At 44.6% G+C, this 15,608-nt stretch overlaps 1 protein-coding gene across 5 annotated transcripts in view; it reads right to left on the bottom strand.

The window, feature by feature from the left end:
* Positions 1–15,608, bottom strand: part of Tbce (tubulin folding cofactor E) — a 33,256-nt gene that overhangs the window by 16,282 nt on the left and 1,366 nt on the right. For 3 of the 5 annotated variants that reach the window (XM_090318758.1, XM_090318761.1, XM_090318759.1), the window contains 4 exons: positions 9,262–9,391; positions 7,520–7,604; positions 2,699–2,884; positions 1,446–1,534 (listed from right to left, as the gene is read on the bottom strand). In XM_090318758.1, the coding sequence (XP_090174884.1) occupies positions 1,446–1,534; positions 2,699–2,884; positions 7,520–7,604; positions 9,262–9,361 (460 nt within the window). In that variant the 5' untranslated portion in view covers positions 9,362–9,391. Of the gene's footprint in view, positions 1–1,445; positions 1,535–2,698; positions 2,885–7,519; positions 7,605–9,261; positions 9,392–11,158; positions 11,179–15,608 lie in introns of those variants that run through there. The other 2 variants (XM_090318760.1, XM_090318762.1) reach the window with 2 other exon arrangements.

The following is a 15,608-nucleotide window of genomic DNA, read 5'->3' as shown; positions in this document are numbered from 1 at the left end:
GCTGCATGGCGAGGTCCTGCAAGGGAGACAGAAAAGCGGCTTGCACAGGGCAAGGGAGGGGCTACTCCAACAGTACAGACGTGAACACGTGTGCCCGTTGTGTGTTTGAGACAGGCTTGTGTGGACAATCTGCCCTAAGGAGAACCAGCTCCCACCAGAAGACCGAAGTTGAGTAGAGAAGTGAAGGGAGCAGGGTCAGTCCACGACTGGGGGGCACGCACAGTAGTTCTGTCTAGACGGGACCAGGTGGCCTTGGTGTGCCCGCAGCACGGAGGAGAGACTGCATTGCCACTGAAGACCAGCTCAGATCACAAAGGGCCCTGCTGGCCAGAAGTCTTGGCAAGTCCCACAGGCCTGGGAGCTACCAGGACCAGGCCTACTTCAGGACTGAGCCATGGACTCCATGGAAACGGGGCAGGAAGGCCACGCAGCAGGGCTGGTGAGACCGTAGTGCCATGAAGTGTGGGCCTGCATCTCTGAGCTGCCGCCTACTGAGGGGAAGACCACAGAACAGGCCGTTGAAGGGACTGGCTTTGAGACATATCTGGGGCAAGGCAAGAAAGGAGCAGCTGGAGAAGCCGGCGTGGGGGCAGCCATGCCGGGAGACTGTCTGCTGGAAGCCAGAGACAAGACAGGACAGCGCAGGACAGGCCAGTCTCTGCCACACTCTAGCTGCAGCTCTGCTGCCCACGCCCAATATTGCTTTCCATACTCGTTTCTCAGAAGAAAAATCCAGGCACAGAACAGGTAACTCTTATCATCTCGTGCAAATCTCCAGGAGTGCTAACCCAAGTGAGTCCCCTCCGAAATCCAAAGGGCAGCACGCGGGGCTCTGCTTAGGGAGCTCTGCTCACTTCCATGCCACACCAACGCAAAGCTACCTCATTTGGCATCTCCTCACAGTTCGCTTCCTTCCGCAGTCAGGATTCTCTCTCGGCGCCTATGTTTCTACTTGTAGCATAAAAGCCGTAAAGGGAAGCAGCTATAGCAGCAGTGAAAGCACGCATCCACACACATCCATGGGGTTGCCTGGCTGCTCAGTCAGGTGTGTGTGGGGCCTGGCCAATTTGCTCCCTCCAGCCTCTGCTTCCCACTCCTGACACAGATAAGTCCCCACAATAGGTTTTGGGGAACCCCCCCTTTTTTCCTGCCAAGGACTATAGGGATGTTGACAGTCTCATTAGGGGTCATACAAGATGGGCTGTGGCAGCCTATTCCAGGCTAGATACTCCCTGCCAGCCTCATCTAGAAACTTCCACGTCATACGAACCCCACGAGGGTGAGTCACACTGTCACAGATGCAGGCAGAGAGGCCTGAGATGGCCACTAGTTTAGCTAGTAAATGTGCTTGGGCAGACCTAGGGTGCCAGTAAGGAGAAAGTGGAAAACAGGCCCTGGCCTCCCCCCATTGGGCAGGGCCTGCAACAGCTCCATGAAAAGGATACTAGGACATGCTTCGGCAATCCTTCCTTTCTCACCAGCGCCACTCACTGCACACTTCCTCAGAGAAATGTCCTGTAGCCTGCTCAGCTGACTGCATGAAAACAGAGTTCACACGTACACATAGGCATGATGCGAAGCTCCATATTCCATCGTCCACCAAAACACACAGTGAAGGCTTCAAGATCCAGTACCTTCCTCCTTCCCCTCAAAACAGGGCAGGCCTGCGCCCTCTGTGGCTACAAAGCTCCTCTCCACAGTGGCCCCCAGGAGTCACGAGGGCCTACCCCATCCAGGTCATCTGCCGCAGCAGCAAGCAGTGCTGGTGCAGAGGCCCCGGCAGGCTCCTCTGTCAGGGGACTGGGAGACCGCACCTCAGAGAAGGAGAACGCTCTGAGGCAGGTTTTCTGAAGCCATTATTAGTCTCAGACTAGGCACGGACTGAGAGCAAACTCCTGGAGCCCCTGCACTGAACTCTGTGTCACTGGGTCTAAGATGGAATACAGATGACCAAGGGGGCCAAGGGTCCAAACCTCCCAGCTGCCAGAGGCAGAACCATGGCTTACCAGCGGCACCTATTGCCATGCCTAGCTCATCACAAAGCAAGGAATGTCACCATTCAATGCAGAAGGACCAGAGGATTGGCCTTTGTAACAGTGGTCAAAGTATTAAAAATGGGCAAGTCAGCATTCTGATTCCAATGTAGAAAACTCTACCAACCCCATGCTAAAATGAGGCCATAAACTAACCCAGTCCTGGGGTTTCTCAGACTTCAAGTTACTGTGTAGAAGACATTGATTTTTTGGTCAGTTGTGGGACCTAAATTTGGAGCATAGGCATCTGTTACTCGAGAGAACACTCTATTACTTTCAGCCATAGCACCACTTCTGGTTTTGGGTGCTTAATTAGAGATAGGACTCAGACTTTTCTACCCTGGCTGGCTTTGACCTGTTATCCTTAGGTCTCAGCCTCTTGAATAGCTAAGTTTACAGGCGTGAGCCACCAGCACCTGGCTGAGGAATTTATTTTTCACGTCTTTTATGCTAGTACTAGGGTTTGAACTCAGGGCCTTGTGTTCTTGGCTTTTTTTGCTCAACACTGGCGCTCTACCACTTGAGCTACAGCTCCATTTCTTCAAGTCACTGCGTAAAAACAACAAGCCAGGGTGGAACTAAGCTTTAAGGATCTGTGTATAGTCAGGGAGTTTCCATTCTCCACCCAGCAGACACTAAACTCTGCTAGAGCTGGCTCCACTTACCTCTGCTGTTTTAAGACAGAGTCAAAACCGACAGTTTCCACAGCTTTATTTCCAATTCTAACAACCTGATCCCTCTCATCTTCCTCAGTCCCATCTTCTAGCATGTATCGCTTCTTAATTGCTGTGAGAAAGTCTACTCCAAAATTCACCTTGTTTGGACGAATAAAAGATCCTCCTGTTGCGTGCCTGGAAAAGAAATTAACATTGGAATTTTGTCTTGAGAGCAAGACAGGGTCAAAAATGCAATGTTCTGATGACTTCCAAAGTGGAAGGAAAAGCCAACCTGAGCAGGAACAGTCCAAAAGACTCTTATCTATAACTAACCACAAAAGATGGAAGTAGAGCTGTGGCTCAAATGTTAAGAGAGCTAGCTTTGAGCAAAAGGAGCTTAGGGACAGTGCCCAGCCCCCGAGTTCAAGCTCCAGGATAGGTACCCACATAAAAAAAATAATAATCAGAATACAAGTGAAAGTAATACCCTTAGAGCAAAATGCATAATTAGTATAATTAATCATAAGGGTTATGAGCTTACACAACCTTAACCAAAGAAGATATACAGCTTTAATTAAAGTATTTCCCACAGAACTGGAAAAAAATACAGAAAAAAAATCACAAACTCAAGGACATGAGGGTAGGTTGTCTATGATTATACAATCACATTCCTGGATTCACTTATACTTGAGGGTGCTGGAAACCACCACACTGCCCAAAGAGAGATGGACTAGAGTAAGCCAGACCAATGGAGTCATTTAAAAATCTAGCCTATAAAAACTACTAACAAAATACTGCTGATATCTTTAAAAACAGGAATGCAAAGTGGAAATTAATACAATGACAAAGGAATAATGTGTATATTTGGATGAAGGATGGATAAGGTCACAGAAATTAATATATGCATGGGTGGTAGCAATATTTTTTTGTTGTTGTGGGTCATGGGGCTTGAACTCAGGGTCTAGGCACTGTCCCTGAGAACTTCAGCTCAAGGCTAGCGCTCTACCACTTTGAGCCACAGCGCTACTTTTCTAGTGGCTAACTGGAAATAAGAGTCTCAACTGACGTTCCAGCCTGGGCTGGCTTTGAACCTTGATCCTCAGGTCTCAGCCTCCTGAGTGCCTAGGATTACAAGCGTGAGCCACTGGTGCCTGGCAGTAAACAATCTTCCAAATGCCACTTAAATAAGGGGACAAAATAGAGTCCAAGGGAAAAATTCTACAGAAACAGAATATTTAACCACAATTTTGTCAGGCTTCCTAATAATTTTAGTAATAATCACTATCAGGATTAACAGTCCCAGAAGAGACAAGGAGTGAGGCGCAGACCATTGCCCATCTGACAGGGAAAGACTCCACCAGGGGTGCGGAGTGTGTGAGGACGGGAAGGAGGACTGCAGCCACCACTGTGGCAGTCCACCCCCAACAGAGCAAGCTGTGTGTCCATCAAGCCAACCAGGCCAGTGTGGGAGCCTTGCAGCCCACCCCTCCTCTTCTTCCTAACACCAACAACAGGAGGCCCCTCTGAAGCAAGCAGATGGGGGAGCCATGAGTCTTCAGACTTCCCCCTCCAGAATTGTGACCCAAATCTCTACTGTGTTAGGCGGCCTCAGGTATTTTGCTATAGCCACACCAGACTCACTAATGGCTGAAGGTAATCTGCACAGTGACTTGATTTTACCAACTACAGAGCAAACCTTCAGGAAGCAGAGGGTGGGGGGAGATGGGGAGGGTGGTTCCAGCCCAGCAAGCACAAAGCCTAAGTTCAAACCCCATCTACCCCACCTAAACAAAGAAAGCTTGTTTCCCTTTTTGGACTTTCTAGAAGCCAGGTGCTGATGTGCACACAGCCCTGATAGGAGAGAAGGAGCTCGTTGAAAGAAGATAAGGCCTGTTGCCCCACTGCTAGCCCATACTACGGCACAGTTGTGTAAGCCTCCAGCCAGCATCCCTAAGCTGGTTCAAGCTGCCCAGACAGGAAAGTCTCTGTGAGACTCTTTATCTCCAATACGCTACCAAAACACCAGAAGTGGAGCTATGGCTCATGCTAGCCTCAAGTAAAACTATCTTGGGACATTGCCCAGGCCATATGAGCTCAAGAAAGTGCCATACTTTAGTATTTACTTCTTCCAAGAGAAAAAGCATCACTCCTTGTAAACGGAAGCTTTGCATTGAAAGCTAAGTGGGAGGGGCCCTGCTTAATGCAGACTCTGCACTTGGGGTTGGCGGAGGAAGTGGAATCACTGCCATGGTGGTCAAGGTAGAGAGTACCTTCTCACCCCCCAGGAGACAGGAGAGGCAGCTTCATGGCCTGTAACCAATGCTATTGCAAGGCGAGCTCTGCACACACAACTGGAGACTGGCATTTCTGGGAGAGAAGGAGCTATAGGGAAACTAGAGGAACAAGAAATTACTGCAGGTTAGGGAGGCCTTAGGAGGCACCCAGCCTACCCCCTTCGCCTTCTTCTGAGAGCAACACAGCAAAAGTTCCAGAAAAGAGAAGTCTACCTTGTTTTTAGAGAGCTACAGGGAAGGAAAGTCCATGGCTCACAGGAGTATCTGGGTAGCATGCTGGGCTGTTACTTTAATTGGTTCTTAGTGACAGATACTAATAATATCCACCCTAGGCAACCCAGGGAGTCAAGACACTCATACACAGTAAGCAACTATGAGAGTGTCTCTCCTGGGCAAACGCCTCCCAATATTCAACCTTGCTAACTACTTAAGAGGCTGAGATCCGAGGACTGGTTCGAAGTCAGCCCAGGCAGAAAAGTCCATGTGAGACTCTTATCTTCAATAAACTACCAAGAAACCAGAAGTAGAGCTGTGGCTCAAGTGGTAGAACACTAGCCTTCAGAACAGGAAAAAAAGGAACTGAGGGACAGCGCAACCCTAGCTACTCAGGAAGCAGAGATGTTCTGGAGGGTCATGCTGTGAGGACTGACCAGCAGAGTTGCGACCCTATCTCAGTGAACACTTGTCATCTCAGCTATTCCAAAGAGAAGGAAGATCATAGTCTTGTGTGATACAGGCATAAATGTTAGAGGCTATCTGAAAAATAACAAAAAGCAAGGAAATCTGGATGCATGGCTTAAGTGATAGAGTACCTGCCAAGTCACAAGGTCCTGATTTCAAAACTCCATACCAATAACAACAAAACAGAGATAACAAACTGACTTTTATAAGATTTACATATCTGAGCATATGGCTGCACTGTTATATAAGTAATACACTTAGCTAAGAATATTAGACACACTTCTGAAAAGATGGGAATTCTACTTCTATTAGGATACAGCAACTTTCCACCCAAGATTTCGCCTATCCATGACAGATACACTGAGCCAGGTATGGTGGTACAAGCTTGCAACTCAGTTATGTAGGAGGAAGAAGCAGTAGTTCTATACCAAAGCTAACCAGGGAAAGGGGTGAGGGTGTGAGTCAATTGGTAGAGTACTTGCTTAGCAAGTACAAGCCAGGAACAAAACACAACAAAAACCACAATTTTGCCACCTATTTCACAAGCATAAGAAAAGGCCTGAGTTTAAAGTCAGCTGGAGCTAACAACTCTCTCTCTCTCTCTAAAAAAAAAAAAAATTACAGCTGTGGTTCTCAACCAGAACAGAGCCAGCCAACCACAGTAAACAAGCTAAGCAGGCATAAGGCCAGGTTCAAGCACTTAGATCAGTAACAACTACATAAAAGCAGACAGACACGGGTGACTCATAGGTATACTATCTAGTGAGAAGGCTGAGGATCACAGTTCAGTGCCAGCATGGCACAAAAGTCTGGACTGGAGACATATCTCAAATGGTAGAGCGGTTCTGAATAGTCAAACATCAGTGTGAGACCCTGAGTTCAAGCCCTCGTGATGGCACAAAATAGAGAAAAAGAAAGAGAAAATTCAAGACAAGATACTTTGTGTGTCTCTGTGTGTGTATGTGTGCACGCCAGCACTGGGGATTAAACTCAGGACCTGATACTGTCCCCTAGCTGTTTTGCTCAAGGCTGATGCTCTTATCACTTGAGTACAGTGCCACTTCCAGCTTTCTGGTGGCTAATTGGAGAAAACAGCCCTACAGACTTTTTCTGCCAAGGCTGGCTTCACACTGAATTCTCCAATTGCAGACTCTTTAAGTAGCTAGGATTAGTACTCAGCAAGGATAGGACAATTTTTAATTGAGTTGGCTTCATTAAAACAGCATCAATTTTTTTTTTTTTTTTTTTTTTTTTTTTTGCCAGTCCTGGGCTTGGGCTGAGGGCCTGAGCACTGTCCCTGGATTTTCTCAAGGCTTGGGCTCTACCACATTTCTTTCTAAATAAACTATCACTTTTTGCTATGTTCGAGTTTAAGCTCCTGCCAGATACAAAAATTCAAGTTGATTTAGCTGCAATGAGTTTCTGGTAACAGTTAAGATTTAAAGTATCTTGCCAGGAGCCAGTGGCTAGAACCAGCCAATCTGGAGATTAGTTGTATAAAAATGATAAAATATTGGGACTAGGAATGTGGCTTAGTGGTAGAGTACTTGCCTAGCATGCATGAAGACCTGGGTTCGATTCCTCATACATACCACATACATAGAAAAAGCTGGAAGTGGTGCTGTGGCTCAAGTGTTAGCGCATTAGCCTTGAGGAAAAGCCTAAGTACTGTGCTTAGGCCCTGAGTTCAAGCACAGGATTGGCAAAAAAAAAAAAAAAAAAAAAAAAGAATACCCAGAGTCTATACCCCAAACGTCCCTCAAGTCAAACAAGCTTCTTCCTCGCCATCCCTCCTATTCTGTTGTTGAGTATGAGCTGCACTCAACAACCATGTTGGCACATTAGGAAACATTACCTGCATTTAAAATACACAGTCCCTTCGTGGCTCCCATCATGCTTTCCTCTCTCAGGATTGTCCCACTCTACTCCTAACCAGAATCCTAGCAGAACAAGAAAGGCACACGAGTTAATGGAAGGCTTTGTGAGGAGGTGCAAACTGCCACGGACACCGTCACACAGACAGACAGCATGGGGAAGGGAGTCCTGGCACACACGAGTTGATGCCACACAGGGAACTTCAATCAGCAGACACAACAGAATGTATGGGTTAAAAAGCCCACAAAATCCACAGTGTTGTGTAGAAAACAAGAACAGGAAATTCAACGTATGGATGCACCTTAAAGACATTATGCTAAGTAAAGTAGGCCAGCAGTCTAGAGAAAACACTGTGATTCCACATAGTGAGGGAGGGCTTAGAGTTGCCACTGGAAATGGAAAAGACGTGGCTGGATAATGCAAAACAATACTTGGTATGTTTACAAGTTGGCAGGGACTCTTTAAAAAGACATCTGATAATTATCATATTTCTTTTTTTGGTCAGTTGTGGGACTTGAACTGTGGGCCTGGGCGCTGTCCCTGAGCTCTTTGGCTCAAGACTACTGCTGTACCCATTAAGCCACAAAGCCACTTCCAGTTTTCTGGTGGTTAATTGGAAATAAGAGTCTCATGGACATTAGTGCCTGGGCTGGGTTTTAACCATGATCCTCAGATCTCAGCCTCTGAGTAGCTAAAATTACAGGTGTGAGCTACTGCACCTGGCACTGGTTTTATTTCATGTCAAAAGCATATTTATGTACGTACAACCCATATGAGAATCATCACATAAGTAGTATAGTAGTCACAATTACAAAAGAACAATCAGGCCAGGAGTTTGGCCTCGTAGTAGAGTGCTTGCCTAGCATGCACGAAGATCCAGGTTCGATTCCTTGGTACCACATATATAGAAAAGAGCCAGAAGTAGTGCTGAGGTTCAAGTGGTAGAGCTCTATACTTGAGAAAGTCCAAGGACAGTGCTCAGGCCTTGAGCTCAAGTCCAGGACTGGCAAAAAAAAAAAACCCCAAAACAACAAAAAAAACCCCAATCAGATCGAACAATTACAGAACTGACAAACTGAGTGTATTTATATAAGGAAATGCAATTCCATGCCAATGACCAACTATTTCCACATGCAATGACATGGCATCTTCCTTATGTCCTCCTGTGAAGGTGTTACACAAATGTGTTTATTTTTGGAAAAGTGAACATTTATACTTAAAATTAAAAATCAGTTAACATGACTGAGGTACTCTAGAGGTAGAATTTTAGGCTGGGTGCCAATGGCTCATGCCTATAAGCTACTCACGAGTCTAAGATCAAAGGAACGTGATTTGAAGCTAGATGAAGCTGGAAAGCCTTTTATTTTCAATTAACCATCAGAAAGCTGAGCTAAAAGTGGAGCTGTGGCTCAAGTGAAAGAGCACTAGCCTTGAGCAAAAAAGCTTAGGGACTGTACTCAAGTCAAATTCAATCCCCAAGATCAGCACCAAGAATAAATATATAAATAAAATTAATAAGACTGACTTAACATGAAATAGGAACACTAAGTACTTACATTGTATATAATTAAATAAAATTATACAAACAAGATGCTGTCATTCTAAACCTATTGCATACAGGAGATATAAAATGGTTGTCAATTTCCTCGTAATATGTGCTATAAATAAAGTGCTAGGAAACTTTTGGGGAAAATATGCATACACCCAAATACATTAACTCACCTGCCACAGGGGGAACAACGCCAGAAAAACGCACAGTTGCCCGTTCTCCATCGACTTCAACTCTTCGGCCAATGACATCTGACATCAAAGTGTCACTCATTATAAGATAGGCAGATGTAAAATATGAGATCTAAGGGTAGTAAAACCACATTCATGAGAACTTAAGATTATTTAAAAATATTTGTTTTACTTATTTATTTCAGGCAAGGTCTTGCTTCACTATTTTGCATAAGCTAGCCTTGGACTTGGACTTGGTCTTAGCCTCTCTAGTAGCTGTGACTACAGGTCAAAAGATTTTTTTTTAACCGTCTCTAATTCTGACCAATTCATTTTTCATATTTTGATGAAGAACCCAGTAATTGTAAGACTCATTTTTTATTCCTATTTTATGTTCCTGCTATTTACTTAAACAGCAGGAACATAATGTGGTTTAACTCTGGAAGTTCACATGGTCATTCCATCACCTCCTGAAAGGGGTGGAAAGGAGAGGGAATGGAGGGGAGGACTAAGTACAAAGGATAGACACAGAGCAACACAAGTAACACATAACAAATCAAACATCACACATAGAAAAGCAGAGCATTAAAAACAAAGAAGTCTGGGGCCGGGAGTTTGGCCTAGTGGTAGAGTGCTTGCCTAGCATGCACGAAGACCCGGGTTCAATTCCTCGGTGCCACATACATAGAAAAAAGCTTGAAGTGGTGCTGAGGCTCAAAGTGGTAGAGTTCTAGCCTTGAGAAAGTCCAAGGACAGTGCTCAGGCCCTGAGCTCAAGTGCAGGACTGGCAAAAAAAATAAAGTCTTCATAGGGACCTGAGGGACCAGTTCCTGATTCCACTGCTCTAAGTGGTCTTTTCGTTCTCTTTACTAAACTCTTGGGAGGGGGAACCCCACAAATCTAAAAGGTATCTGCATGCTTCAGCCCTGGTGGCTCATGTCTGTAATCCTGGCTACGCAGGAAGCCTAGAAAGTCTGTTATTCTTTTGGGCCTGAGCACTGCCCCTGGATTTTTTCTCAAGGCTAGGGCTCTACCACTTGAGCGACAGCACCACTTCTGGCTTTTTGCTACGTATGTGGTACCGAGGAATCGAACCCGGGTCTTCGTGCATGCTAGGCAAGCACTCTACCACTAGGCCAAACTCCTGGCCCCGTCTGTGTTATTCTTATCTCCAATTAACTACCAAAAAGTTGAAAAGTAGAGCTATGGCTCAAGTAAAAGAACACCAATCTTAGTGAAATGAAGTGGAGGCTCAGTGTGTAGGCCCTGAGGGGGGAAAAATCTGCACAAAAAGACAATTGGACACCCTCTCCAGCTTCCCAGGAAAGCGGAAAGCTGAGGAATGTGTGGAATGACACTTCTAGATTGTAGGTTGTCCTGTGCACAGACAGTGGCAACATCCACAGGGCAAAGAATCATGCTTCTTCAACAAGTCAATCTAACAGGAAAACAAAGCCGGAGGGAGCTGGGGAAGATGGTACATATAGGTAACACTGGCCTCCAGGGACATCCAGATAGGATAACCATCGGCTGAGACCAGCTAGGGCAGAAGTTAGCAAAACTAGCTTTACTCAGGAAGCTGACATCTAAGGATCACAGTTCAAAGCCAGACTGGGCAGTAAAGTCCATGAGTCAATTCCAATTCACTAACACCACCACCAACAAAAAGTGGGAAATGGAGCACAGCTCAAGTGGTAGAGCACTTTGTTAATATTATGCAGAAAAGCTCAGTGACAAGGCCAAGGCCTTGAGTTCAAGCCCCTGGACTAGCACCAAGAAAAGTAAATAAATAAAAGTGCTCAGAGGAAGAGAGGGGAAGAGGTGGGAGAAGAGAGGAGTGGGGAGGAAAGAGGTGGAAGGAAAAGAAAACTTAAAAAGGAATTTAAGCAGTGGTACTCACTAGACACCATGATGAAAATTGAACATATAATCTGTGGGTGGGGAGGGAAGGGGAGAGAAAAACTGTGAGATGGAGGGAAGAGGTAACATTGTCCCAAAAGAAATGTATTCTTAGCGGGCACTGGTGGCTCACACCTGTAATTCTAGCTACTCAGGAAACAGATCTGAGGACTACAGTTTGAAGCCATTTTGGGCAGCAAAGTCTGCGAGGCTCTTATCTCCAACAAACTACTTAGGAAAAGCCAGAAATGGTGCTGTGGTAGCCAGTGTGTGTTTAAGTGGTAGAGTACTCGCCATGAGCAAAAGCAGCTCAGGGATAAATCCCTGGCCCAGAGTTCAAACTCCAGGACTGGCAAAACAAAAAAAAAAAAAAAATTTTTTTTTTTTAAATTCTTTACCTGAACCATGTAACTGTAATCCCTCTGTGTATCACCTTAACAAGGACAATAAAACATAAATTTTAAAAAAATCATCAAAAAAGGTATTTGAAAGAAGTCAATCAATTGCACTGTATACACGTGTGCGCGTGTGTGCATGCGTGCGTGCATACATCAGTCTTGGAGCCTAGAGTTCTTGGCTCAGATTTTTCCATCCAAGCTCAGGATAATACTATTGGAGCTATACCTCTATTTCCAGCTTTTTGGTGGTGAATTGGATATGAGTCTCACAGACTTTTCTGAGCTTGCTTCAAACTGTGATCCTCAGATTTCAGCCTCCTAAAGAGCTGGGTTTACAAGGTGTGAGCACAACTGGTGCCCCACTTCTATATGGGCTTTTGTTTGGGTTTAAGTATTATTTAAAATCTGTGAACAATTGTTAAAAATAAGAATGCATGAAAAGAAAAGAACTAAACACTGGTTAGTGATATTAAAGTTATTACAATTAAAGAATAATTTTAGCTGAATTATGATGCTATGGTAATGACTTAATTCTTTTTGAGACAGCGGCTTGCTATGTATCCTGAGCAGTCTGTGAAATCCTGACTCTTTCCCCAGCCTCCGGAGTGCTGGGGTTTAGGTTCAATCACTATGCTCAGCTCTGTTAAAATGATATGTAGTAGCTAGTCATGAGTGATGAGGAAAGACAAAAGGAATCTGAAATAGAAAATGAGATCTCAAGGCCTTGGAGAAAATATTGCAATTCCCAACTCACATGAACTTCAACCCTGTGGACGGAATGTAGACAGAATTCTCACAGGCAAACCCCAAGTTAATTCTGTCATTCTCACGACAAAGACAATTTGTTATCAGTATATTTTCAGTGTCTATGTAAAAGGCCCATGAATTAACTAAAAGCTAGAGAAAAGCCTGGCATATCTGCTTCCATTTTGTTTGTCATTGTTGTAATCTGTTCTCTCCACTGCCATTGTTCAGTCACCGCGGGTTACAGGAAAGACATGACTGATGACAAGGGAGTACAACTACCCCTGAGCCTTGCAGGACAGTTTGCCCTACATATAAGGATAATTGCCAATTTTAATGATCAGGCTGTACACTGGAGCCACAGAAGCCATCTCCTGGGAACCACACCACTCCCTAAGCCCCTCAAGAGACAATAGTGAGAAAGAGAAATAACACCTTTCCTAGAACCAAGGAAAATCAGAACTGAGATAATGGTCAAGGAAGCTACATCTATAACCTGGTCTTAAACTATGCATAAACTGCTGTCCCCTGCCCCTAATCCTTCCTCTAATTAAACCTTACATTCATGTCTGCACCCTGAGATGGCTTCAGATGATCTGTGAAGTGCCAATTTCCACAACATGCCTAATACCATAGAATCTTTTGCTGCTACATTTCTTTCTAAATAAACTATCACTTTTTGCTATGTTCGAGTTTAAGCTCCTGCCAGATAAAGATTCAAGTTGATTTAGCTGCAATGAGTTTCTGGTAACAGTCAAGATTTAAAGTATCTTGCCAGGAGCCAGGGGCTAAAACCAGGCAACCTGGAGATTAGTTGTATAAAAATGATAAAATATTGGGACTAGTAGGAATGTGGCTTAGTGACAGAGTGCTTGCCTTTCATAACTGGGCAGGAACTTGTCAATCATCTGTGATAGTGGGTAGTTTAAAGTCCTAACTGAGTGAAGTTTGATTTGACACCAGCCACAAATTCAGGAAAGTTTGTGGATCGGAGGCTTGTGTCCCCATTGATCTGTATATAGGCCTACATAGGTAACTGAGGCATTGTTGGGATCGCAGGGATTAAGTTCCACAGACAATCAAGAAAATGCCTTTGCAAATGGGTGCTAAGTAAGCTACACTACTGTAGCCGAAGAAGGTTGGTGCAGTTGTTAAATGTTGACTATCTCTAGTTTGGAGCAAATCATTGTTTCTGATAGCTAATCCTGGCAACTCCTTGGTAAAATAGGCTAAGCTTTTTAAGGTCCCTAGTCAAGTACAGAGACAATGCCCCTGAGTCAGCTTGAAGAAGTTATAGAAGATGGGGGGGAGGGGGCGGGTAAAGGGTACCAAGACATGTGAAAGGGTATCCATGTATGTGAATTAATGCACCTTCTATATGGCTAATATCATGTAACCCTTTTATTAATTACAATAAAAAATAAAATAATAAAAGATCTTCCACGCAAAAGCACACCACAAACTAAAAAAAAAAAAAAAAAGAAGTTATAGAAGATGGATCTTCGCCCATCAACTCCCCTTAAGATAAAGGGAAAGTGAGACAAGATAAATTCGAGGTATGGAAAAGAGTAGTAACAGATGTGCAGGAGTGGAGACTGCACTTGGGAATGGCTACAGGTTCAAGTCTTGTATACTTGTCTATAGAGAATCCTAGCCTTGTTTAAAGAAAATCTGGTTACTAAAAGTTGTCACCCTGGTATTCCTTTGGAATCTCAGCCTTATACTGTCCTAAAAACCAATGGGGTGCCAGCCTACAACAATGAGTGTGCTCAGAAAAAGCAACCAGGAAATCACTGGGAGACTTCACCAAAGTCAGGCCTCAGGGTAAGCTTCTCTAACCAGTCTGTGCAGAAATTTGCAGGTGACCCAGCAGGAGGCGTGACATTCCATTGGAGCTGCTGAGAGACAAGGTTGATGCCACACATCCTGTCCTGCCTGATTCCAGCACTCCACAGCTGCTTCCTGAGAGGACTGGAACTAAACCCTTGCTGGTGGGACATTCTATCTGTGCTAAGTTCAAAGTCCTCTAGGTTTTTGCAGCCATTATGGTGACTCTGGATGGGTGAAGGGAATTTTCCATCCAGCGCTGAACAGCCTAAAGGTGAGATGTGCAAATGTAAATGAGGGCTATAGTCAAATGAAAAAGAGAGAAAGGTTAGTAAAGGTTTGATCTGAAAGGAATTAAGTTGTAGAAGGTTTGAGTATGTAGTCAATGGTATGAGCATTATCTTAAAAATGGAGATTACAAGTAAAATTGGTAGGTATGTAATTGAGTTAGCCATGGTGCAAGCTGGGTCAGGATTGGTAACCTGATGTGGAACTATTCTTTGTGCCCACCTGAGGGATTGTTAAGCATGCTTCCTAGTTGCGAGAGCTTTATCTTGGGTGCAGAACTGGGAGGGCACGCTCTATGCCCCTTCAAACCAAAGAATGCTGTGTGCCCGAGTCTGATAACAATTGTTGGCCCCCCAAGTCATGTGTTATCTCAGCTGGCATTGTTAATCATGATTCAATCCTTACAAGTTGATTTGAGGACATGTTCATCATCTGACACTCAAGTGAACCTGCACTGTGATTCCCAACACACCAACCACTGTAAAGGTAGCAGGAAAGAGCTACTGAGTTCATCACTCACTCCTAGGTGAAGACAACTTGTGAGGATCCTGGACTTTCAGATTCCCAGAGAAATGGACATTCTTGGGTCCCAAACAGATGCTGACCCGAGACGTATGCATAAGTCAGTCCACAAGCTCACTGACTCACTGAGGTCCCTAGCTAAAGTTGTCCTCCAGAACAGACGAGGACTAGATATTAGATATTGTTCCTAGAGATCAAGTGTCACCCTGGAAAAAGAATGTTGCTTTTGAGCAAACCACGCTGGGGTAATTAAAGATAGTCTGGCAGCTATAAAGAGGAGACTAGATGAGCAGGAAAGGGAGACAGGGGTCCCAAGGATAAGATGAGAGGCTGTGCAGCTGGTCCCCCTGGGCAACTTCTCTAATCTCAGCCATTATTGGCCCACTGGTGATTATTTTAATGTTACTGCTACTGTTGACTGGCCCATGTGTAATTAATGCAATGATGTCCTTAGTAAAACAAAGAGGATCAGAGTTATAAAACTGATGATCCTACACACCTGATATAATCCTGCGTCTGTACCGAGGTAAATAGTCAAAGATTCGACTCAGTACCAAAGACAACATGCACCCACAAACACATACATACACTGTATAGCTGAAGTGGTAGAGCACAAGGTCCTGAGTTCAATCCCTAAACCACCAAAAACAAAACTAATGAAGCATATTTGAA

This window comes from Megascapheus bottae, chromosome 26 (assembly GCF_031878675.1).
Source record: "Megascapheus bottae isolate mThoBot1 chromosome 26, mThoBot2.hap1, whole genome shotgun sequence".
Taxonomy (NCBI): Eukaryota; Metazoa; Chordata; class Mammalia; order Rodentia; family Geomyidae; genus Megascapheus; species Megascapheus bottae.
The sequence above is the reverse complement of the archived record's forward strand: the minus strand, read 5'-3'. Positions and strand labels throughout refer to the sequence as shown.